Below are 27,734 nucleotides of genomic sequence, written 5' to 3' on the forward strand. Positions count from 1 at the left end.
AGAGTTTCCATCATCACATTCCTTTCGTCCCAATTACACATACTAAGCATAATCCATTTCATGACGATCATTTAAATTACCTGATCATTTTCGTCCAAAAAGGTTGTGAGCTCATCCAAAAACACTTTACAGCTTCAGCTAAAGCACCAGCAATTGCAACCCTTGTTTCTGGCACACCTTAGAGTTTGAACTGGTCTCTGAAAAATGCAACAGACATAATTTAAGAATTTCTGCAGATACCCCAATACCTAAACCTAAATACTTGCACAACCTACCTGCATATACTTAGACATGCCAACGGCTTCCAAAGATTTTGACACCCGGATCTGACTTCGTCAGGGGTCAGATTGAACTTACCAAGGCCAAATGCCACATCAGCTCTACAGTAGGATAACAACCTGAAATACCACAACACAATTTTTGTTTATTTCAAATATAAGCACGAACACATAAAAGACATGGTCATTAACTTATATAAACTTTCACTCAATCGTTTTAACGCATGAATTTCAATTGATCATTTGAAAAAAAAAAAAAAAGCATAAGTATAATAGAATTCAGCAAGTTTGTCTTAAAACATAACTGCCGTCGACAGGGACCATACCCATTAGTAATATAAAGGGTAAGGAAATTCCTATTTCTTTATTCATTTAATACATGGTGTTACAACTCTCTCTCAGTCACTCCAATAATCCTTACCCTTCATGTGCTGACAAGACAACTATCAAAGACCAACTCTGGCTAGGGTTTTCTACCAAGATGCAACGGCAGCAACTCCAAACCTCAACACCAAGGCGGAGAACTAGTATGAACAATTCTTTAGCAATTTATATTGAGGTCACTGTTGACAATTGAACCAAAGGCCAAATCTCCCAAAGCTGAATGCCATTACTTGCCACCAAAAGCAACCTTCACCAGAAAAGTATGAACCTTTCACTTGATTTAGTAATGAAAAACCAACATAAATATCACCACTTGTTTCCATTTTCTTGAACTATGGCAAAACACCTCCTTAGCTAGTAGATTATGGGACAAGAGACTAATCTCATTGTCCAGGCTAATAGGCAATTGTACAAGAGAAATATGGAGGAAAGTATAGATAACCAAAAGTTACCACAAGGAACAATTTGATTCAATTAGGAGTATCTAGGAAGCAAAATGGTGCAAACTCAGCAAAATGAAGGTATTAGTCATATTGTCTCAGCTTATGTGAATGAAAAGTCTGTGCAAACATATCTATCTTCATTTATTTTCTCTCCTTCTTTTTTACATTTCCAAGTCCTGTTATCATCTCTTTATATTGCATGCCAAATGAAATAAGAAGAAAGTTAAAGAAATGATTAGCTGACTGAGTCTTCATAAGTTATCATGTGGAAAGCAAAAGGGCAAATATGGTGTCATAAAGATAACAGACAAAGTATGCTTTTTTTAAAAGTCATGATCAAGCACACAAAAATGCAGTAGAAAGAAGCAGATATATATCATCGGGGAAAAGCTAACAATGATAGGTGTGTTGCTACTAATCTGATGACTAGTCCACAAAGTTTCCCAAACTATCAACAAAAATAATTCTCTATAAATGCAATCAAACGAAACCACATTAAATAAACAGTAAACAGGAAATTTTGAACTAGTAAGAAATATAGAAAATGAAAAACACACTGATGGTCAGGATTTTGGAAAACAAAACTCTTAGGCCTCTAACATAACGGTTCATAGTTGGTTTCAGAAGACCAGCCAAGATCTGCATACACAAAAACCCAGTACAATGTATAACTCATTTCTAGGTTGCATGCCAGAACACCAAAACTATCAAAGCAAACCATGACTGCAAACATACATGGTAATCTCACTGATATAACCAGGGTTCTCCTATAGACTAGCCAGGTATTACCGGACTGATACATATGTTAAATGAAATAATATTTTTGGTAATATGTAACAATATTTCAGTTATCATAAATGATTTTCCATTAACTATTGTAATATATGTGACTATGGTACCAAAATATTGCTACTTGTGATCAAAACATCAGTACTTCTAACAAAAATATCAACCAATAACATATCAAATCCATAAGATGAGATGGTATGGCATCATACTACAATATTAGTTCCATAACATATCAGTCAATATTTTGATTAAAAGTGAGAGGGTTATAGTTTCATATAACACTATATCCATAACAAACGTTAATATATAAAATACTTAAATAAATGACTCTGAATTTTTTATTTTTTATTATTTTATTTTTTAGGAATGACAGCCAAAAAAATTGTTTATGATTACTCAAGCATTGATTCACATAATAAAAAAATTGTTATTTTAAATTGTTGAGTGGGGTTAGAGCACGAGTTTGTTACAAAACTAAACAAGTTTTAATTACAAATACCGAGTTTTTATTAATTCAAAAATATTTAGTTATCATAAACGAATTTTCAGTTACCATTTACTAATATATGGAACCACCTGCTATATAACATCAACATAAGAGCTTATTTCATTTATTTATCCCAAAAAAATCACTTAATATGAAGCACATATGCTATCATAGAAAGATACTTATACCACTTGACGACGGGTTTATTTCATTCACCCCAATGAGGTTGCTTGATGTAAAATGTTGCTAGTAAAAGGTATTAGAACCACTTGATATATAATACTTTTGAATAACAGCGGAAGCATTTCATATCAAACAATTTTAGAGGGTAAATGAAATAAAGCATCGCCATAATAAATTAGAAGCTTGTTTCTGAAATTTGTAATGGTACTAAACTTACAAATTAAGTTTATGAATCGTATATAAGGCCAACTAGAGCCTAAAATGGAAAATGGGTGTCCAAAATTCAATAAAGTTGAAAATACTGAAGATTTCTCAAGGCATACTATCAAAATTTACCTCTGCTGTTGAATAGGTTAAGAAATATGCTTGTCTTGTGTCGTGCATTAGTATGTAGATCTAATGTCATAAGCCGATTCCATCCAAAATCTTCTCTTGATTTGTGTTTTTTTGAGATATAACCACATGTGAATGAAAATAAATACATAAAACACTTTGGATTTTTAAATACATACATAAAACACTTTGGATTTTTAAATACATACATAAAACACTTTGGATTTTTAAAAGCTCAAGAGAGCTCAGATCAGAAGAGGATTCTAATCTTAGAGAAATTGTTCTTCATGAAAAACTAGGCCAGACCAAGATTTCCACCCAACCAAAACTTCTAAACCCTAGCTGATTTATTATCCTTAACTAAAAAGCTTACCTAGTACCTCCAGATATGAATCATATGGCTTACACAAATGAAGTTGCATACCGTTTTTTTTTTTCTTTTTTTTCAATGAGAATACATTTGTGTGATTATCTACTGTACAAGGGAAAACAATGAGGGAATACATAAACAAAAATAAGTAATTTAAAAAGAAAAGAGAGAGAGAGAGAGTTCTGATCAAGAATTTATCTGGCCAATATAAGATGATTGTTGCCTTTTGATGAAATTCATTATGCTTGATCCATCGCCTTGCATCACAATCTTACCATCTTCCACATAAAGTGCCCCATCCGCATATTCAAGTTCTTCTAATCGATGTGTCACCCATAAGGCCGTTACATCTCCAGAATCACCCAATGAGTTTTTGACTGCTTTAATCACCCCAAACTGGTATAAATAATGAGAGAAAAACAATCTTGTTCAGAGAAAATGTTGAAATTGTCAACAAACCACTATTAAGAGGTAGCGTTGAAAAAATAAGCAAACAACATACAAGAAACTGTGCACATGATTCATCACCATTATAATCACCCAAATTGATTAATGTTGAAGCTAAGCTGCAGATCAATGATCTTAAAGAGGTTTGTCTAAGTGTATATTATTTTTCTGGAGCGTTGAATTAATTCGCAAATTAATGTGAAGCTGCAATTTTAGCTTGGCCTTGGCATATTTCTTATGAAAAAATTATAAAGATGTAGAGTAACATGCAAGGACACGGATTGATTTTGTCACATTGTGGTCCGTCCCCCAAAAGTTGACTTGTTCCATTTCAAAGTCAAAAAACTATCTTTGAACTATTTTCACATATGTTTGATTCAGTTGGGAGGGAAAAGAATTAGGTATGTTCCAATGATTTGATGGTTTACTTGTTTTCTAAATTTAAGATTATATATTTAAGTAGATTTAATAATGACTTGATCAAAATTTATATATTAAGTAGTTTAATAATTGACTTGATACATTCAACAAAATGTTGTGTGACCCTCAGATTGTGATTAAAATTAATGGAAATCCTTGACCGTAAAAAGATATAGTTAGAAATTATTAAAATACATGTGATAGTATTTATGCAAATTTAATTTTTAAAATTATGGACAGATCATAATACTATATTTTTTTTTCACTATTTAAGGGTGTGTTTGGCCTTTTTTGTAGTGAGCACTTGTTAGTTTCAGAAATAGTAACTTAACCCTGTGAATTTGGGCCTTTTTATAGTGAGCACTCGTTGATTTCAGAAATGTTATCAATTCAACTTCAAATTTATCAACAATTTTTCATCAATTTAACTTCCAAAAAATATATTAGCCTCTAATAATGTTGACATGTTAAATTGAAAATTAGATGAATAGTAAAATGTCCGGCTGTGTTTGTTTTATTTTTGAAGTAGTATTTTTTAAAAATTAGAATTGAGTGTTGATTACAAAAAGATTTAAAAAATAAAAAACACCTCATAGGTTTGTTAATTTAGCTAAACACCCCTTACAATAAAAAATTTATAATTAACAAAACACCCTCACACACCTACATTTGTCAGATTCCTACTACTACCGTCAGAAGATGGCTGAAAATGACAAATGTGGAGTATGGAGGTGTTTTTGTCAATTTATAAATTTTTTTGTTAAGGCTATTAATAAATATGAACCTATGAGAGTTTTAAAAGGTTGAATAAAATAAGATTGAATTTTGATAATAGATGTATTTTTGGTGGAATAGGAATAGGATGGGGAAAAAAAGTAAAGCAAAACAGCGCGTGTATCCTTAAAAAAGGGAGGTTAGGATCGCATGTTCAAAACTAGTCGCTGCTCACACAAAAAGCAAACACATGAAGGTTGGAATCGTATTTTCAAAGCTAGCCAGTGCCCTACAAAAAAGTCAAAACACATGAGAGTATGCTGTTAAAAAACCCACTACTTTCAAACGATTGTATAGTTGATGTTACATAATATGTAGAATTATTACCTTAGAAAATGAAACATACAGATATGAAAGTTTGTAAGAAATTGTATAAACATAGTTGATGTTTTGTTTTTTCGTTAGCAAGAAATGAAAACCATAAGTTTACCATCAAAACATAATTATTTATAATTAATAATTTGACTCACTTTAAAACTTAGTTGATGAGAAAATATAAATTATTATGTCTGAAAAAATTGGGCTGACATCGAGTCTTGTAGTATTGGGCGTCAGAGTTTATGTAGTTCTGCAGCCATTCAGACGCAGTCACAATCGCATACTGACGTGAGCGACATGCTCCTGTCAGGCAGTGGGTGGCGCAGATTGGCGAAAGGCTGGAGATGTTTCACGTGTCCAATCCCTGCACAAGGCGAGAGGAAATCACTTGAACAGGTGAGCACGGGACATAAAGAAGGATTGCAGTGCAATCTGACAACTCCAAGATTCAGGATCATTACCTCAATTCATCCTACTATAAAAAGAGGGTTCCTCTCCGTTCGTGGAATTAGCTAATTTCACTCTATAATAGCTATTCTCTCTCTCTCTCCCTCTTGTACTCTCAAAGCTAAAAATCAATCGCTAGACGCGACCCATTCTACATATTAATACAATATCAGTGGACGTAAGATTCACTTGTTTAAGACACGAACCACTTAAACATTGTTCTTCATCTCTTATTAACCCAATATCTCCATATACACGTGTTTCTTCTGAGTCAGCTAACATTTCTCATATGTAGTTGGTGTCAAAATCAAGCATCAACAATAATAATATATTTCATTAGGTAAAACTTTTTTTCTTTTTTCATATAATATAATCATGACTGATCCTAATGATATATAGATGACACGATATGGTTAATCTATTCGAAGCTTTTTTCTTAAAACAAATAAATACATCGTGAATAAATATGCGTATATGACACATCCATTATACCTAAAATTGTATTTGAAACCATGTCACATGTGACCAATCCATGTCCTTTTCCAATTTCGTCATGAAGGAATTGTCATTGTCATTGTTGGTGCTGTCTGACAGTCTTTTGCGCTGTCTGGGGCATTGGGTAGGCAGCTACAACTATAAACAAACTTGGAAGCATGTACAAGAACATAATTTTTTTAGTAAAATCTATTTTCTTATAGAATGAAATAAGTTGATTTGTCCCAAATGTTTTCGTGGCTTACCAACCCCATTTGAATAACACTTCACCTTCACATAAAACATAGAAAAATAAAAGTAAAAAATCTCCCACAATTCAAAAGTTAGATATATTTCCATTATAATAGTGAATGGATCTAGTTGACCATACTTATATTAACAATCATTTTAATAGCAAAAGTGGATGTATCATGTACATCTGGGTTTAAAATGCAATTTCCAAAATGGTGGCAAGAGTGGATCTTTCATATTAGTGTTACCAATTTAGGTTTAAGAGCATCTTCTGTCACCTGCTTCCTGGTTGTCCCATTTCCACGCCATATCTGTAACAATTTTTTAAAACACACACCTAATAGAGGTGGGGTGGTTATTGATAAACTGTAACGTTTAATTGTACGGTCTCACTTTGTCAATATACCGATGTGTTAAGACTATCCCAATGAAAGAGAAACTTAAAAATATACTAAATGTTTTTATTGGATGGGCGCATCAGATGGCATGACACGTCATTCCGACGTAGTAAATCTTGATGGGTATAAGAGTTATATATATATAAAATTTTAAAAGAGATAAATGCATTACATCATTTTTTATCACATCTAATAGTGTTAAGACATTATGCAATCCTGTTTTTTTTATTTTATCTAATGATATACATAAGTTAGTTGATATTAAGGAATGTATATATAACATATTAATATTGAACATATAGCATGATAGGTATATCTCACTTCAAACTTTATAATTAACCATATATTTTATGTATTCAATTATTCATACTCTAGACCACTTAGCATTAGATAACATAATGCTCCCTCTAATAATATCGTACTTAAATAGGGTAAATACATCAAATCATTATAATAATATCATCTATTTATTTTATATTTCGTTTAACTAACCACAATCTTGCTCATTTTAAAAGGATTATTTATGTGATAATATCTTATTATTGTCAAGTACATAAAACATTATAATTAAATTTGATATGAGAAATCTTCAAGTAGAAGTAAGAAGGTAAAATCTTCAGGTTTATGTTTCGTTAATCACGATGATAAAGAAGGAATATTTTTACTTTTATCACGAAAAATAACTGCCTTTCCAAGCATGATTTTGTTGGCTCCAAAGCTTTTTAATTATTTATTATTCTTTCAATTTAATATTATTTAATTTAGTCATGAAATTTCTCATTTACCTCTTCTAATTTCAAAGATTTAGTATATATTTCTTTTGAAAATCAGGCAAAATTTTGACCTATATAACATTTCTTTTTCTCTTCAAATAAAAAAAAAAAAGGAGGAAAGATTTGCATTTTTAGCTTGAATTGAGTAATTTCCTTCAAAATTACTTTAAATTATTATTATTTCTGTAATTTCTATCTTGTCCTTGGTCAATANTGTCAAATTGAGGAGAAAATATGGAGTTAATATGTGTTAATACAATTAGGTTGTCAAATTGAGGAGAAAATATGGAGTTAATATGTGTTAATACAATTAGGTTGTCAAATTGAGGAGAAAAGGTGGAATTAATATGTGTTGGCCATGATCACTTAAGCGACAGCGGATATCGCTTAAGCGATCAAGGGTTACCTATACTAGATCGCTTAAACGAGATCTGATATCGTTTAAGTGATCGTACACTTGGAGATGATCTTGACACTACCTTGGTCATGGTCGCTTAAGCTATGTTGGGTATCACTTAAGCAATAAAGGCTAAAAATACTTAATCGCTTAAGCGATCGTGCACTTGGGGATGATCTTGACATTGTCTTGTCTTGATCGCTTAAGCAACAAAGACTAAATATACTAGATCACTTAAGTGAGACCTGACATCGCTTAAGCGATCGTGCATTTGAGGATGATCTTTGACACTGCCTTGGCCTTGATCGCTTAAGTGATGTCAGGTATCGCTTAAGCGACGAAGGCTAAATATACTGGATCGCTTAAGTGAGACCAGACATCGCTTAAGCGATCGTACACTTGGGGATGATCTTGACAATGCCTTGGCCATGGTCGTTTAAGTGATGTCTGGTATCGCTTAAACGACAAAAGCTAAGTATACTGGATCGCTTAAGTAAGACCTGACATCGCTTAAGCAATCATGCACTTGAGGATGATTTTGACACTGCTTTGGCCATGATCTCTTAAGCAACATTGGATATTGCTTAAGCGATCAAGGGTTATCTATATTGGATCGCTTAAGTGATATCTGACATCACTTAAGCGATTGTACACTTGAGGATGATTTTGACATTACCTTGGCCTTGATCGCTTAAGCTATACATGACATCGCTTAAGCGATCGTGCACTTGAGGATGATTTTGACAAAAATTAGCCTTGGTCGCTTAAGCAATTTCAGGTATCACTTAAGCGACGAAGGCTTATATATACTGGATCGTTTAAGCGAGAGCTGCATCGCTTAAACGATCTTTTTTTTTTTATGGATTATTTGACAACTCCATATTATGTTACGTTAATGTTAACTTGGGACGTTCACAACATCACAAGATTTGGGAGAAAAGAAGCAAATTAGTCTTGATAGCTTAAGCGACATCGGTTATTAACACAAGTTAAGGCCATTAAGAAGGATTATTTGACAACCTAATTCCATCAACACATATTAAGGCCATTTAAGAAGATTATTAACATTAATTTAAACCTCAAACGTTCACGACATCAAAGTATAATAGCTATAATATGTGACTAACAACCCTATGATACATGAAAGAATATAGCACACTAGTGTGACACATCAGTAAAAACGTACCTCATTTCACAAATATGGATGGTTATGATTGAATATAGACCTGACCCATAATATGGAATATAATTTCTCACTCAAACGTTTACAAGATCAAAAGATTGGGGAGATAAGAAGCAAATTCGCCTTGGTCGATTAAGCAACGTAGGCTATCGCTTAAGCGATCATGGCTTATCTTATACTAGATCGCTTAAACGAGACCTGACATCACTTAAGGGATTGTGTATTTGAGAATGATTATTCTAAATACAAAAGGAAATTAGCCTTGATCGCTTATGCAATGTTAGCTATCGCTTAAGCAATGTTAGCTCTCGCTTAAGCCATCCTGTACAGATAAGGCGTGATCGTTTAAGCGATAGACTATGTCACTTAAGTGACCAAGGCCAATTTTCTTTGTCCTTGACTGTTCCTTCTCAAATTCAAGTTCGCTTAAGTAATGTGGGCTCTCGCTTAAGCGATCCTGTACTGATAAGGCGTGATCGCTTAAGTGATAGCCTACGTCGCTTAAGCGACCAAGGCCAATTTTCATTGTACTTGACTGTTCCTTCTCAAATTCAAGATCGCTTAAGCGACCAAGGCCAATTTTCTTTTTACTTGAATAATCCATCTCAAATTCGAGCTTGCTTAAGCGATGTAGGCTCTTGCTTAAGTGATCTTGTACAAACAAACCGTGATCGCTTAAGTAATAACAGACGTCACTTAAGTGACCAATGCTAATTTTCTTTTTACTTGAATAATTTGTCTCAAATTCAAGATCACTTAAGCGATGTAGGCTCTTGCTTAAGTGATCCTGTACAGATAAGCCATGATCGCTTAAGCAATCAAGGCCAGTTTTCTCTGTACTTAACAATTCCATCTCAAATTTAAGGTCACTTAAGCGATGTGGGCTCTTGCTTAAGCGATACTATACTGATAAACCATGATCGCTTAAGCGATATACCAATTTTATTTGTATTTAACATTTCCTTCTAAAATTCATGATCGCTTAAGCGATCTTGTGCAAATAAGCCGTCATCGCTTAAGCGATAGACAACTTCGCTTAAGCGACCAAGGCCAATTTTCTTTTTACTTGAATAATCTGTCTCAAATTTTAGAAAATTAGTTTAAGTGATGTCACAAACAATAACATCTTAATGCTGAATTAATTTAGTAGCACAGTAACATCTCAATATTGAATGAATTTAGTAGCACAATAACATCTCAATATTGAATTAATTTATTAGCAAAATAACATCTCAATATTGAATGAATTTAGTGGCATAATAAGAGCAACAATTAAGTAACTACAAGCATCCTTAATATCATCTATTCAAAACTTCGAACAAAAAGATATCCAATTGTCAACATAAAAAATTGAAAACAAGAAGTCTTCAACAGTTGGCCTTGGCAACTCTCTTGATTCACTAATAAGTCTTCAACGATTGGCCTTGACAACTCTCTCTATTTCATCCTTCTTCTTGATGGCATAGCTAGAAATACAAGGGCATAAAATCAGTTTAATGCACCACAAAAGATTGACATACAGCCAAGAGAAACTACTGAACAAGTAAACGAAATAGCATCTAGGTGTCTATTACCTGTTAAACAGAGCAGCATTAATAAGTTCATCAAGTCGCTTAAGCGATCTGGTGTTCACTAGATCTGATCTGAATAGCAGATTGCTTAAGCAACAATAAGCGATCTGTTGTTCAGATCTGCAGATAAAAGCAGATCACTTAAGCAAACTGATAATGCCAAGTTGCTTGCTTGCTTGCTTCTGATCGATTCGAAGCTAATTTTCTTGATCTACATGTGATCAATTCTGGAAACTACTTTTCTTGTGGCCAGGTTGCTTACAAATTAAGCACTTATTCATCCTCCGAGGAACCTCACGGGCTGATGGAATACGCTTAACTCTTTTTCTTCCTTTTTTTGTCTTCTTGAATGGCGAATGAATGATAATGTCAAGCAACTTTGGCAGCACCACCCATTGCTCTTTTGGAGGAACTAGATATATCGTTTCTGAATAAGCCAACGTGTAATGGTTTGTCATATACAGAAGGGAGCAAAATTCTGTGTAAATTCTTGAACCAAAATCTAGCTTACATTGTTGTTATAAAGATGCTAGTGCATGAGGACAAGGTAAATGTTGAATGTCAAGCACTTTACAGCTGCAAGTTTTACTAAGAAAGTTAATTAGGGCATCCGGACCATAGTCGCACATGGTAAACTCTTAAGCATTCAGAGGATAAGCAAACAGTGCATTTGACAGTTCCACACGTTCTCGCAATAATTTTTCAACCAACGGAACTAGGATTGTGGTAAAATTATCTGACTCCGTACGACGCTCATGGAACCACCGTGACAACGTCCTCTGTATTTCATCAAAAAGGGCAATAATTGGAAACTTCTTTTCTATTAACAACTTCGAATTTATGGACTTAGCTATGTTCGTGGTCATAACATCGAACTTTCTTCCAGGAAAGTAAGCTCTACTCCATTGCTCGAAACCAATATCATGCTCAAGATACTTAGCAATTTTATCATCCTTGATTCAGATTTGCTGGAAGTGCTCCTCGAACTCATCAACTCGATAAGCTTTTGCTATCATATAGTATGTCTGAAGGAGACCAGCACACTTAAACTTAAGCCTATTTTAAACTCGATAAGCTTTTGGTGCCTCATTCAAAATCCATGATGTGCTAGAGGGTAAATAGTGGCAATCATCTTCTTTATAGAGTTGTGCCTATTGGATATTATGCACAACTCATCACTGTTAGACAATATCGTAAGTAATTGCTTAAAAAACAAGTCTACGACTTGTCGTTCTCAAAGTCAACCACACTCCATGCGATGGGATATGTGTGATTCTCGCAGTCCTATGCAGTAGCCACCAATAATGTACCCCTATACTTTCCCGTCAAAAAGCAACAATCAACAACTAACACCTTTCTCATGTTTACAAAACCCCTTATAGCAGCACTGTAAGCAACAAAAAAATATTTAAACCTCATATTATTGTCCCACTTCAAAGCCGTCTTGCTACCTTGGTTTGTCAATCAATCCTATAACTGTACGATTCTAATATTGCATACCTGTGCTCTGGCATGCCCCTCATAAAATCTTGTGCATGTTGTCTCCCTTTCCAGCATTTCCAGTAACTGACATCACATCCCAATATGCGTACATATCTCTGAATGTCCTTAGGAGATGGACCCTTCCCTTCAACAAACTGACTTTTGACAAATTGTCTAATAACATCAGCGAATGCTTGTCAATGCTCACCTGAAATATGTCCCAACCCACCCATAAGTGTGTTCACGTGTATATGTGCTAAAAATAAATTTTTCAGACTGTAGCAACCTTCTACAATAAACCCGCCACTTGCACTTTCGGTCATAACATGCAACCGTCACTACTGACAAATTAGACTTTTTAGTGATGAACTAAAAATTACCTCTCACGGTAACAAGTTTTAGCTTCCTCACCACTTCCTCCTTGTTGTCAAATAAATACTTTACACGCAAGTTTGATCCATCAGTAAAAACATGAGGTGATGCACTACTACCCGCAATTGCCGCCTCTGAACCTACATAAAGGACCATAGTGTTCTCTGTTAGGAAACGATCAAGTCATGGCAGTGGAAAACAAAAATTATTTACAACATGGATCGTTCTTTAGAACCAAGATCAGGGCACAAACTTACAGTTTATACATTATATTAGAATCTGCAGAAAATTCAGTCTAGAGTTAAGAAATCATACGCACGTTTGAAGGCTCCTCCAACTTGTCTTTGAATGGGTTTTGCTACCGACCAAAGAGTAGGATCGAGCTAATGTAGTCCACACGAAGATAACCTCATGGAACTAAAGAGGGATTTGCTAGTTCCTCTTTGGCCTTAAGAACCAAGAACAAATCAAGCAAATTTTGTTTCAAGCTAAAAGGCAATCTGGCATGGGAGAGAAAAGGGGGCCAGAGGTTTTTCTTTTGAATGAAATAAAATTAATTGAATAATTTCACAAAGTGTTACACTTATATAGTGCACACTATGCCCTATTCTATCATGGAATGAGCTTGGGCACGAACCCAAACAACCCCTATGTCCAAACAGCCCCCATTTAGATATTTTAATTTTACTTATCATTATTTCAATTAAATTAAATTAATATATAGTAACATTTAACAATAACGATAATTCATTTAAATATATGCGAACACATATTTAAACATAATTTCACTTATTTAATTTTATTAACAAATTAAATAAAGGCTACAACCTCAGCAAATTTAATTGCACTGTAAAATTACCAAGATACCCTTTCACCTAAAAAGACAAAAACGCCATTCTTATAAACTGGTTATTAAATTATCTTCTATGTGTGTGACCCGTAGGCTCCTTATCATACCGGTAGTGTGAAGTATCGCAATTAACACCAATTAATCGTCTCACTACACACAGACCAAGATTGACCCCTAGCAAGGCATCATGGCCACCCGATAGATGCGGATTCAGCGAAGTAGCTACCTGTCAACGATATAGTTACCGTACAATCTAATCCTTTCATCATCCATTATCTCAACGAGACCGAGGCATAGAAATAGTGTTAACCTCAGTTACTCTCAATATGTATATATTCAGTTACTGGACCAATGACCTGAATTATAAACTAGATCGAGCAATAACTCAATCCCACTGTGGCCACAGTTTTAGTGTCATTGCCATTTACTGAATTGTGCTGTGAGATAACTTCTCCCGTACCTGGGAGTGATGATCCTCTATCGATCCACTATAGTCTTGATACACTCCTTGATGCAGCCAATCACTACCGTATTGACAGCTCTAAATAAAACTGCGTTGGGCTAGTGTCAAACTGCACCAATCGGTGCACAAGGAGCTTCGGTGATCTCAAGTCTAAGGATCACATGCACCACCATTCGTTAGACGATTTGTTCCATGGACACTAGGGTTACCATCCATATGGAATCCTCTAGTGGGTCAGTCCAATGAATTTGCCTATAACAAGCACCTATGTATTGCACCAGGTTGTCACCAAATAACCTAGACAAGTGAGATCAGTCACTGCCTTTCGACAAGGTCGTTCAACACTATGATAGCCTTACCATATTGTTTGTGCCCTTACTTCAAAATAATATTGAGGCTACGGACATTTCTAAAATGGCCACCATATGTGCTCATAGGGTTTTCACTATCAAGATTTGAAACACTTGATACCTTCGTCACGGTTCTACCATTCTAAGGACATATATCAATATATACAATGATGATTTACGCAATATAGAATAAAATGTCTTTTATTGATCAATGAACATTATTACAAAGAGTCAATTCTACAATAATCGATTGGCTCTAGGGCACCCACTCTAACATTCTCTTCCTCACAAACTACACCTTTTACATAATCTATATTTATAGGAATTCTATATCTGCGGGAACATGTACGGTGTCCTCCTCGTCCACAATTTCATTATGTCCTACATAACCAACCTCTTCTACAGTGTCCTCCTCACCACCCAAATCACCGCCTACTCTTGATTTTTCAACAAAGAAATCAATGTGCTTGTAGTTAAAATAAAAACCAGCATTCTCCACACCAACTTGCTTGTTCTCCCCTTCCTTTGAACCAACTTCCAAAGGTTTATCCACAATCAAAACCGTTAAAATCGGCCTTGAACCATCACCGACCACATCAAGCATATATAACTTCACATCTTCATCAGACACTAATACAACAGAGGGTACCTTAAAAATTACAGGACTCTGCTTAAAACATATTTCACAACTATATCACTACATGAGCAACTCAACCCACCTCTTCTCATGATTTCATCAATCAAAACTTCTGTACTCATAGAAATTTCTTTAACTTGTTTGCTCTTCCCAATCCACTTCCAACAACTTTCATCCTCCACCCACTCACCAAAATATTAAACACCCAAAACAAATTTTCCCATGTCTAATAATAGCCAAGTAGCTATAATGCAAGAAAAAAAAATTATTAACCAACATATTAAGGATTGACAAGTTTTAAAAAGTATTTGTAGAGTCGCTTAAGCGATTTGGTATATAGCTTAAGCTATATAGTATATCGCTTCCTGAATCGCTTAAGCAATCCAGTATATCGCTTAAGCGATCTAATATAAATAAGTCTGATCGCTTAAGCAATCTGCTGCCATATACCAGACTTATACCAGATCGCTTAAGCGATCTACTGTCATATATTAGACTTGTACCAGATTGCTTAAGCGATCCATCAACTCCATAATACATTTTCAGTCATCTCCACCTATAATCGGTGCTATCACCCCCAGCTACCCACAATGCAAGAAAATCATTAACAAATTTCACTCATTTCAACTTGTATTACATCAAACACAACCCAATAACCTAAACCACTAAATCGAAATCATAACCCAAACCCAATCCACCATTAAATCTTTGTATATAGAAATTTAAAATGCAAAGAGGAGATACACATACCTGGACGAAATGTCAAGAGGAGGAGAATGCGGATCTTCGGCGAAGAAGATGATAATTGCGGAGGAAGAAGAAGATGTTAATGGTGGTAGGGGGGAGCAATTTCTTTGATTTGGATTTGGGTTAAAATGTAACAATTTTAGGTTTTTCGGGACAAAGTAATTTTTGAAAGATTACTCAATGCCTTCATTAATCTTAATTAAGTCATGATTAGTGTTTAATTGTGATTAATTTGTCTTAATAAATAAGATCATTAAGTAAAGACTCACAAACTACATGACCTTTTAATTAAATTCAAGGTTAATATGACCTTTTAATCTTTTGCCCCTGATTTAAATGTAGATAAAAATAAAAAAAACAAAAAAAAAACCAGGCATAACCTATATATATAATCAGTATATTAATAATCATTTTTATCTGATTTTAGTGTGTAAATGAAGAAAAATTAACTTAATCAGATCTATCAAAAAGATGCATTTAATCAAATAAATTAAATTAATTTATATAATAAATGCATTATTAATCAGGTGTGGGGCGAGGGACACCTCCACACGCCACGATACCAAGGGAAGAAATTACCTCGACTCAGAAAGTTGATTGTGGATTCCACACCCGACAAGCCAATGTTTTTCTGAGTACTCGACCTCACCAGGTATTATTACTAACCCTAATGAAACCAAAATTTCTTTTCCTAAAAACGACATTCATCAATATGAAAGTGTGCATAACATGCTTGACAACATGACTTTTAGTAACACTCTAATTTACATGTTGTTTTATCATCGACAATTGACATTTTCGATCTTCTTTTATAATAATATTATGTGCACTAATTAAAAACCATATAATTTAAGTACTAACTAACATGACAGACCTCTTTTATTGTCACATCAGTTCCTCCCAAAAACTAAAAAAAGAAATTTCAAAATTTCAATTGTTAATATTTGAATTAGTACAATTTGGTTAGTGCACATATCATTACTCCTTCTTTTATCACGACACATGATAGGTTTCGCTCTTATTATTTTACATCTTGTATGATAACATTTGATATGCTTGACAAAACCAATTATTATTGTAAGAGCTATTTTGTCCAAATTTGTCAAAATTGACCACAAACCTAAGAAATATTAAAAGGATTTATTTTTCACAAATACCCAAATTATACTTATTATTATTTTCTCATTACAAAATAAAAACCACATTTAAAAGTATTTTTCTCTTTAGAAAATGTGAAATTTGAATAATCTTTATAGAACTATATGATACGTTAATTTATGAACTTCGAATGCACTTTTTCATTTTTCTTATGTTGTTGCGTTTACCTTTTTTAAAAATTTTAACGAAAAAAAGAGAAAAAATTGTTGGAATAGGGGGGGGGGGGGGGGGGGCCGGCGAGGGCGGCAATCGTCTATTATGGCATGTGATTTAGAGGATAGATTAGGAGAAGAAGGCTATACCTCTTGGAGAAGTTTAGGATGTGCCTAGTATGGTTCGCATTCCAACCTAATCTTGTGATCAACAAAGCGATAATCTGGATGTGGTGCAGTTTGCAAGCAACCAGGAGTTCTTTAATGTTTATGTGGGGAAGGTTATCATTTCAGCTAACCATTGATCCTATGCAGAAAAGACATGCCGATATAAGCATCGCCAATATGTGGGAAGGAGAGACCAAGCACTTATAATTTGTTTGGCTTCATGGGTAATGCAGGTAAATATAATAGCTTTTTTGTATATTTTTTTGTATATATGTGTTTTAATTTTGATATGGACTGTTTTGCTTATAATATAGGCTTGGATGTATGAGGTCGTCTCCGTCCTGGCTAGGGGGGGGGGGGGGGGGGGAGGAAGGGAGGGGGGGTGAGGGGGCTGAAGGAGACTTTGATGAGCCACTGCAATTTCCTAGGATGTTGCAGTGGCACACCAAGAAGTGTGCCCATTAGGACTATGACAAAATAGAAATGAAAATTCAAGTGGCTTGGATAAGATAAAGGATTATTCTTTGAATAAGTATTGCTTTTAAATGAAGCTTAAATTTGATTGTTTTTTTCTTATTGCAACGAGGTTCGTCCATTCATACCCTACTAGAGGTGAATTGGGAGCGAATTATGTTACATCGTTTGTATCACGGACGATGTAACAGATAGGGGATATACCACCTAATGCGAGACCTAGAAAGGGTCACGCATTTGACTATAACTGCAGGGCCATGGTTGAGCATGTGGTGAGGCGAAGCTATAGTGGGGGGAGGGAAGAGGATGAAAGATGGATGCTGAGGTTGTACGCCTCCACCCAATTGGCAAACCAGTACAGCAAGTGCCAATTTGCCGAAGCGTCGAGAGAATGAGGTGGTTTACCCCAAAACAGTATATTTGATAGCTTTAGAACTGCGTTATGAGAAGTTTGAGAAGATGGAAGAATGGATGAAAAGGGTGGAGGAGAAAATTGATGGAGTTTTGAAAGCGGTTGAAGTGGCAACCTCAACAAAAAAGAGAGAGTCGAAAGAGTAAGCAGTAAAATCTCTTTTCATGGAAATAAGTATGAAAAGAAGAGGGGACGAAGAAAGAAAAAGAGAGGTCTGTGAAAGTGGAGAAGCAGAGGAGGAGGAGAATGAGGAAGGCGAAGGTAGTGAGGAAATGAAATCAGAGGATTAAAAGGTTGATTTGTATAGGCAATAGATGAGGAAAGGAAAAAACTATTCTATACCATACAATGGAAAGAAAGTGATGGTTCTGAGAAGTGCAAGACGGGGATTATCCCCGGGAGTGGTTTGAAAAGACGTTGACAATGGGTAGCTGACTCAATGACTCTGTGAGTTATTTTCCCGTATTTTTCTTATTTTTCTTATGTTCCCATGAGGTATTTATGTGATCCTTAAGTGATCTATGTGCAAAAAATAGAATGTTGTGTTTGGCAAGACCCTTATCAGTTTGTTTTGATTTGATGCAGCACATCGATGAGGCATTGACACTGAGAGGGTGCGACAAAGCACCAAATCATGGATGTCTCATTTGGCAAAGCTTAGTGAGTCTATGAGGTTAATGAGGAAGGCCAAGAAGGAGGTGCAACAAGGGGAGGCAAGTGGAAAAGAATGGCCGTAGAAGAGTTTGATGGTATTGACTGAGTATCGATTTGAGAGAGGATAATAAGTACACACGAGGGGAAAGGCCTAAATATGGCAATAGTTGGGCTACGCGAAAATGGTGTAATGCATTATGAACATCAAGATAATGCACTGGCTACCGTCGTATGGAACTAAGAGGGCTTGTTGAGGATCCTTGATTGCAACTCGACTATTTGTCAGGAGTGGAGCTAAAGACGGAGATGTAGCCGCTAGTCAGTTATTCCTATGACTGTTGCGAGACAGGGCCTATTTGAGCACTTGGGTGATTCATTACTGATGTTAAAGTGGCCACACAGCGTGTTCCTATCCCGATTAATGACATAAGGTAAATTGTCTATAAAACTCACATATTGCAATTGTTCTATAATCTAATTCTAATAGTAGTCTTCTGGATATTGTAGTGCTAATTGTGGGGAACTTCTGAGTTTGACATGACAAAACACCAATGGACAACTTGAATGACGATAGCATAAGCAACTTCTGGAGCGCTTGGGGTTGAGTGCTTTTACGGAGAGATGGATCCCCTAATTGCTATGGACTGTGCTGAGGTGGTAGGTGGTTATTTCTTGCCATCATACTTTCTTTTATACTTATTTTTTGTCACGAAATGTTGATTGAGGTTTTTGCATGGGTGAAGCTTAACACTGATGTGGCCAAAAATTAAAACTTGCAAAGTGCCATTGAGTTGCTGAGTTTTGCAGGGAGTTGCAAGCACTGATGTGGTGTTTTTTTAATCTTTGTTTGCTCATTGAATTGAGACTGTGTTTTGGGATTGTCTTTCTTATGACATTAATTTGGTGAATTTTTGTGAGACTAAGATGTTATTTCTAGATGTGTTAGGATTGTGAAGCACACCATGGAATATTCAACCTTTTGACTGACCAAAACCCAATCCAAGTCATTGTTGATGGGTCATCAATAGGTATGGAAGTTGGACTTAGAGTTTTGTATTTTATGTGAATTGCATTTCTTATAGGATAATTGGGTTGTCTGAATTGGTCAATTAATGTTGTTAGGCATTAGGCTATTGATAATTGGGTTGTGGTGCATTAAACTAATGTTATGTATGCTTGTGTCAAGGCTAAGGCTGGATAATGTTAAAGGGGGTGTTGTAGAAGAGATGAAGAGGTTGTTGCTGCTGCTACTGATGTTGAAGGGGTGCTTGATAATTTTGAAGGATGGGAAAGTGGCTGAAGACAAGATGAAGAGGGAGGATAGGGTGATGGGCTGTTGTTATTTGGGTTGCTTTAGGACATATTTCTTGTTTATAATGATTGTTTTCCTTTTTACTTTGACTTTAATTAGAAATACACTTTCTTAGTTTAATTATCTCTTACTATAAAAGAGATGAATGTTGTATTTTCATCTAATTGAGACATTTATATTTATAAAAGAGCAATTTAGTATTTCTTTCTTTTTGACTTTGAGTTATATAGTAATCTTTGTTAAATGGAATAATATGTGTTGATGCAAATAGGTTGTCAAATTGAGGGAAAATATGAAAATATGTGGATGCAATTAGGTTGTCAAATTGAGAGAAAATATGGAGTTAATATGTTGTAATACAATTAGGTTGTCAAATTGAGGAGAAAAAGGAGTTAATAGTGTTATCAATTAGGTTGTCAAATTGAGGAGAAAAGGTGGAATAATATGTGTTGGCCATGATCACTTAAGCGACAGCGGATATCGCTTAAGCGACAAGGGTTACTATACTAGATGCTTAACGAGATCTGATATCGTTTAAGTGATCGTACACTTGGAGATGATCTTGACACTACCTTGGTCATGGTCGCTTAAGCTAGTTGGGTATCATTAAGCAATAAAGGCTAAAAATACTTAATCGCTAAGCGATCGTGCACTTGGGGATGATTTGACATTGTCTTGTCTTGATCGCTTAAGCAACAAAGACTAAATATACTAGATCACTTAAGTGAGACCTGACATGCTTAAGCGATCGTGCATTTGAGGATGATCTTTGACACTGCTGGGCTTGATCGCTTAAGTGAGTCAGGTATGCTTAAGCGACGAAGGCTAAATATACTGGATCGCTTAAGTGAGACAGACATCGCTTAAGCGATCGTACACTTGGGATGATCTTGACAATGCCTTGGCCATGGTCGTTTAAGTGATGTCTGGTATCGCTTAAACGACAAAGTAAGTATACTGGACGCTTAAGAAGACCTGACATCGCTTAAGCAATCATGCACTTGAGGATGATTTGACACTGCTTTGGCCTGATCTCTTAAGCACATTGGATATTGTTAAGCGATCAAGGGTTATCTATATTGGATCGCTTAAGTGATATCTGACATCACTTAAGCGATTGTACAATTGAGGATGATTTTGACTTACCTTGGCCTTGATCGCTTAAGCTATAAATGACACGCTTAAGCGATCGTGCACTTGAGGATGATTTTGACAAAAATTAGCCTGGGCGCTTAAGCAATTTAGGTATCACTTAAGCGACGAAGGCTATATATACTGGATCGTTTAAGGAGAGCTGCATCGCTTAAACGATCTTTTTTTTTTATGGATTATTTGACAACTCCATATTATGTTACGTAATGTTAACTGGGACGTTCACAACACACAAGATTGGGAGAAAAGAAGCAAATTAGTCTTGATAGCTTAAGCGACATCGGTTATTACACAAGTTAAGGCCATTAAGAAGGATTATTTGACAACCTAATTCCATCAACACATATTAAGGCCATTTAAGAAGATTTAACATTAATTAAACCTCAAACGTTCACGACATCAAAGTATAATAGCTATAATATGTGACTAACAACCCTATGAACATGAAAGAATATAGCACACTAGTGTGACACATCAGTAAAAACGTACCTCATTTCACAAATATGGATGGTTATGATGAATATAGACTGACCCATAATATGGAATATAATTTCTCACTCAAACGTTTACAAGATCAAAAGATTGGGGAGATAAGAAGCAAATTCGCCTTGGTCGATTAAGCAACGTAGGCTTCGCTTAAGCGATCATGGTTATCTTATACTAGATCGCTTAAACGAGACCTGCATCACTTAAGGGATGTGTATTTGAGAATGATTATTCTAAAACAAAAGGAAATTGCCTGACGCTTATGCAATGTTAGCTATCGCTTAAGCAATGTTAGCTCTCGCTTAAGCCATCCTGTACAGATAGGCGTGATCGTTTAAGCGATAGACTATGTCACTTAAGTGACCAAGGCCAATTTTCTTTGTCCTTGAATGTTCTCTCAAATTCAAGTTCGCTTAAGTAATGTGGGCTCTCGCTTAAGCGATCCTGTACTGATAAGGCGTGATCGCTTAAGTGATAGCCTACGTCGCTTAAGCGACCAAGGCCAATTTTCATTGACTTGACTGTTCCTTCTCAAATTCAAGATCGCTTAAGCGCCAAGGCCAATTTTCTTTTTACTTGAATAATCCATCTCAAATTCGAGCTTGCTTAAGCGATGTAGGCTTGCTTAAGTGATCTTGTACAAACAACGTGATGCGTAATAAACAGAAGTCACTTAAGGACCAATGCTAATTTTCTTTTTACTTGAATAATTTGTCTCAAATTCAAGATCACTTAAGCGAGTAGGCTCTTGCTTAAGTGATCTGTACAGATAAGCCATGATCGCTAAGCAATCAAGGCCAGTTTTCTGTACTTAACCATTCATCCAAATTTAAGGTCACTAAGCGATGTGGGCTCTTGCTTAAGCGTACTATACTGATAAACCATGATCGCTTAAGCGATACCAATTTATTTGTATTTAACATTTCCTTCTAAAATTCATGATCGCTTAAGCGATCTTGTGCAAATAAGCCGTCATCGCTTAAGCGATAGACAACTCGCTTAAGCGACCAAGGCCAATTTCTTTTTACTTGAATAATCTGTCTCAAATTTTAGAAAATTAGTTTAAGTGATGTCACAAACAATAACATCTTAATGTGAATTAATTTAGAGCACAGTAACATCTAATATGATGAATTTAGTAGCACAATAACATCTCAATTATGAATTAATTTATTAGCAAAATAACATCTCAATATTGAATGAATTTAGTGGCATAATAAGAGCAACAATAAGTAACTACAAGCATCCTTAATATCATCTATTCAAAACTTCGAACAAAAAGATATCCAATTGTCAACATAAAAATTGAAAACAAGAAGTTACACAGTTGGCCTTGGCAACTCTCTTGATTCACTATAAAGTCTTCAACGATTGGCCTTGAAAACTCTCTCTATTTCATCCTTCTTCTTGATGGCATAGCTAGAAATACAAGGGCATAAAATCAGTTTAATGCACCAAAAAGATTGACATACAGCAAGAGAAACTACTGAACAAGTAAACGAATAGCATCTAGGTGTCTATTACCTGTTAAAAGAGCAGCATTAATAAGTTCATCAAGTCGCTTAAGCGATTGGTGTTCATAGATCTGATCGAATAGCAGATTGCTTAAGCAACAATAAGCGATCTGTTGTTCAGATCTGCAGATAAAAGCAGATCACTTAAGCAAACTGATAATGCCAAGTTGCTTGCTTGCTTGCTTCTGATCGATTCGAAGCTAATTTTCTTGACTACATTGATCAATTCTGGAAACTACTTTTCTTGTGGCCAGGTTGCTTACAAATTAAGCACTTATTCATCCTCCGGAACCTCACGGGTGATGGAATACGCTTAACTCTTTTTCTTCCTTTTTTTGTCTTCTTGAATGGCGAATGAATGATATGTCAAGCAACTTGGCAGCACCACCCGCTCTTTTGGAGGAACTAGATATATCGTTTCTGAATAAGCCAACGTGTAATGGTTTGTCATATACAGAAGGGAGCAAATTCTGTAAATTCTTGAACCAAAATCTAGCTTACATTGTTTTATAAAGAGCTAGTGCATGAGGACAAGGTAAATGTTGAATGTCAAGCACTTTACAGCTGCAAGTTTACCGAAAGTTAATTAGGGCATCGGACCATAGTGCGCACATGGTAAACTCTTAAGCATTCAGAGGATAAGCAAACAGTGCATTTGACAGTTCCACACGTTCTCGCAATAATTTTTCAACCAACGGAACTAGGATTGTGGTAAAATTACTGAATCCGTACGACGCTCATGGAACCACCGTGACAACGTCCTCTGTATTTCATCAAAAAGGGCAATAATTGGAAACTTCTTTTCTATTAACAACTTCGAATTTGGACTTAGCTAGTTCGTGGGCATAACATGAACTTTCCAGGAAAGTAAGCTTACTCATGCTCGAAACCAATATCATGCTCAAGATACTTAGCAATTTTATCATCCTTGATTCAGATTTGCTGGAAGTGCTCCCGAACTCATCAACTCGATAAGCTTTTGCTATCATATAGTATGTCTGAAGGAGACCAGCACACTTAAACTTAAGCCTATTTAAACTCGATAAGCTTTTGGCTCATTCAAACTCATGATGTGCTAGAGGGTAAATAGTGGCAATCCTCTTCTTTATAGAGTTGTGCCTATTGGATATTATGCACAAATCATCACTGTTAGACAATATCGTAAGTAATTGCTTAAAAAACAAGTCTACGACTTGTCGTTCTCAAAGTCAACCACACTCCATGCGATGGGATATGTGTGGATTCTCGCAGTCCTAGCAGTAGCCACAATAATGTACCCCATACTTTCCCGTCAAAAAGCAACAATCAACAAATAACACCTTTCTCATGTTTACAAAACCCTTATAGCAGCACTGTAAGCAACAAAAAAAAAATATTAACCTCATATTATTGTCCCACTTCAAAGCCGTCTTGCTACCTTGGTTTGTCAATCAATCCTATAATGTACGATTCTAATATGCATACCTGTGCTTGATGCCCCTCATAAAATCTTGTGCATGTTGTCTCCCTTTCCAGCATTTCCAGTAAACTGACATCACATCCCAATATGCGTACATATCTCTGAATGTCCTTAGGAGAGGACCTCCCTTCAACAAAATGACTTTTGACAAATTGTCTAATAAACATCAGCGAATGCTTGTCAATGCTCACCTGAAATATGTCCCAACCCACCCATAAGTGTGTTCACGTGTATATGTGCTAAAAATAAATTTTCAGACTGTAGCAACCTTCTACAATAAACCCGCCACTTGCACTTTCGGTCATAAAATGCAACCGTCACTACTGACAAAATATGACTTTTTAGTGATGAACTAAAAATTACCTCTCACGGTAACAAGTTTTAGCTTCCTCACCACTTCCTCCTGTTGTCAAATAAATACTTTACACCAAGTTTGATCCATCAGTAAAAACATGAGGTGATGCATACTACCCGCAATTGCCGCCTCTGAACCTACATAAGGACCATAGTGTCTCTGTTAGGAAACGATCAAGTCATGGCAGTGGGAAACAAAAATTATTTACAACATGGATCGTTCTTTAGAACCAAGACAGGGCACAAACTTACAGTTTATACATTATATTAGAATCTGCGAAATTCAGTCTAGAGTTAAGAAATCATACGCACGTTTGAAGGCTCTCCAACTGTCTTTGAATGGGTTTTGTACCGACCAAAGAGTAGGATCGAGCTATGTATCCACACGAAGTAAACCTCATGGAACTAAAGAGGATTTGCTAGTTCCTCTTTGGCCTTAGAACCAAGAACAAACAAGCAAATTTTGTTTCAAGCTAAAAGGCAATCTGGCATGGGAGAGAAAAGGGGGCCAGAGGTTTTTCTTTTGAATGAAATAAAATTAATTGAATAATTTCACAAAGTGTACATTATATAGTGGCACACTATGCCCTATTCTATCATGGAATGAGCTTGGGCACGAACCCAAACAACCCCTATGTCCAAAAAGCCCCCATTTAGATATTTTAATTTACTTATCATTATTTCAATTAAATTAAATTAATATATAGTAACATTTAACAAAACGTAATTCATTAAATATATGCGAACACATATTTAAAACTAATTTACTTATTAATTTTATAACAAATTAAATAAAGGCTACAACCTCAGCAAATTTAATTGCACTGTAAATACCAAGATACCCTTTCACCTAAAAAGAAAAAACGCCATTCTTATAAACTGGTTTATAAATTATCTTCTATGTGTGTGACCCGTAGGCTCCTTATCATACCGGTAGTGTGAAGTACGCAATTAACACAATAATCGTCTCACTACACACAGACCAAGATTGACCCCTAGCAAGGCATCATGGCCACCCGATAGATGCGGATTCAGCGAAGTAGCTACCTGTCAACGATATAGGTACCGTACAATCTAATCCTTTCATCATCCATTATCTCAACGAGACGAGGCATAGAAATAGTGTTAACTCAGTTAATCTCAATATGTATAATTCAGTTACTGGACCAATGACGAATTATAAACTAGATCGAGCAATAACTCAATCCCACTGTGGCACAGTTTTAGTGTCATTGCCATTTACTGATTGTGCTGTGAGATAACTTCTCCCGTACCTGGGGTGATGATCCTCTATCGATCCACTATAGTCTTGATACACTCCTTGATGCAGCCAATCACTACCGTATGACAGCTCTAATAAAAACGCGTTGGGCTAGTGTCAAACTGCACCAATCGGTGCACAAGGAGCTTCGGTGATCTCAAGTCTAAGGATCACTGCACCACCATTCGTTACGATTTGTTCCATGGACACTAGGGTTACCATCCATATGGAATCCTCTAGTGGTCAGTCCAATGAATTTGCCTATAAACAAGCACCTTGTATTGCACCAGGTTGTCACACAAATAACCTGACAAGTGAGATCAGTCACTGCCTTTCGACAAGGTGTTCAACACTATGATAGCCTTACCATATTGTTTGTGCCCTTACTTCAAATAATATGAGGCTACGGACATTTATAAATGGCCCCATAGTGCTCATAGGGTTTTCACTATCAAGATTTGAAACACTTGATACCTTCGTCAGGTTCTACCATTCTAAGGACATAATCAATATATACAATGAGATTTACGCAATAGAATAAAATGTTTTATTGATCAATGAACATTATTACAAAGAGTTCAATTCTACATAATTCGATGGGCTTCTAATCAAAATATCGACCCGATAACGTTACCATACTCATGTGTAGTATGACGCATCATACTACAATACTGACTTGATAACATTACCAGATCGATATTTTGATTACAAATAAGAATGTTATGGTTTCCTATAACAATGTTTCCATAACCGCCATCTAAAGTAGTTAAATATATGGTAACTGAAACAAAAACAAAAAAATTGTTATGATAACTAAAACATTGTTACATGTAATCAAACACATGCTACGCGTAATAAAAAAAAATCAGTCTAATACATTATCAGGTTGGTTACTTAGCAAATCCCTAGTATGACCCATGTAAATAATAATCAAAACACTAACAAAAACCGACATGAAGAAAGCAAAATGAAAACGCAAGAACCTTCAAAAGGGTAGATTTCCCACACCCATTTGGCCCAAGAAGCATCCACAACTGCCCAGAAGGAACAGAAAGCGAGCAGTCCTTTAGAATTGGCACCAACTTGCGCTGCCTTGTAGTGATGGAGTAGCTAAGATTTTCACATTCAATGGCTTCAGCTTTCTCAGTGACATCAGTCCTGCACAAACATACATAAATAAGCTTAAACATAGAAGCAAAAGACAGAAAATTACAAAGAGAAACACAAAAAAAATTAAAAGACGGAAAAAAATTGGCATAAATGTGTTTGAGAAAATGCCTAGCTGAAAAATTATGGTTAAGTTTGGACCTGGAAGGAAGGTTGGCGTGGATTGGAGGTACTAGCGGAGGTGTAAAGGCCGGAAGGAGAGAACAGAGATTCATGGTTTGTGAAATTGAGCTCAATCATATCTCATTTTCTCTGCCCACAGGGTTTCAGAATTGTGCTTGTGCAATTCGTTTTTTGGGTTGGGTTGAATTAATCACTGTTTGAGGAAAGTAAAACTACTATAACTTGATGAAAAGAGGAAATTTTATTGTGACCTCTGAAGTTTGCAA

The 27,734-nt window shown here is 35.6% G+C and overlaps 1 protein-coding gene across 1 annotated transcript; it reads right to left on the minus strand.

Moving 5' to 3' along the window:
• Positions 1-138: 138 nt before the first annotated feature.
• Positions 139-27,734, minus strand: LOC116121494 (ABC transporter I family member 10-like). The gene is made up of 5 exons (XM_031407443.1): positions 27,487-27,734; positions 27,162-27,336; positions 1,686-1,744; positions 358-398; positions 139-197 (listed from the first exon to the last, which is right to left on the minus strand). The coding sequence occupies exons 1-5, from the start codon at positions 27,558-27,560 to the stop codon at positions 139-141; spliced, it is 408 nt and encodes a 135-aa protein (XP_031263303.1). The 5' UTR covers positions 27,561-27,734.

The sequence above is a fragment of the Pistacia vera genome, unplaced genomic scaffold (assembly GCF_008641045.1).
Source record: "Pistacia vera cultivar Batoury unplaced genomic scaffold, PisVer_v2 Contig99, whole genome shotgun sequence".
In the NCBI taxonomy this organism is placed as follows: domain Eukaryota; kingdom Viridiplantae; phylum Streptophyta; class Magnoliopsida; order Sapindales; family Anacardiaceae; genus Pistacia; species Pistacia vera.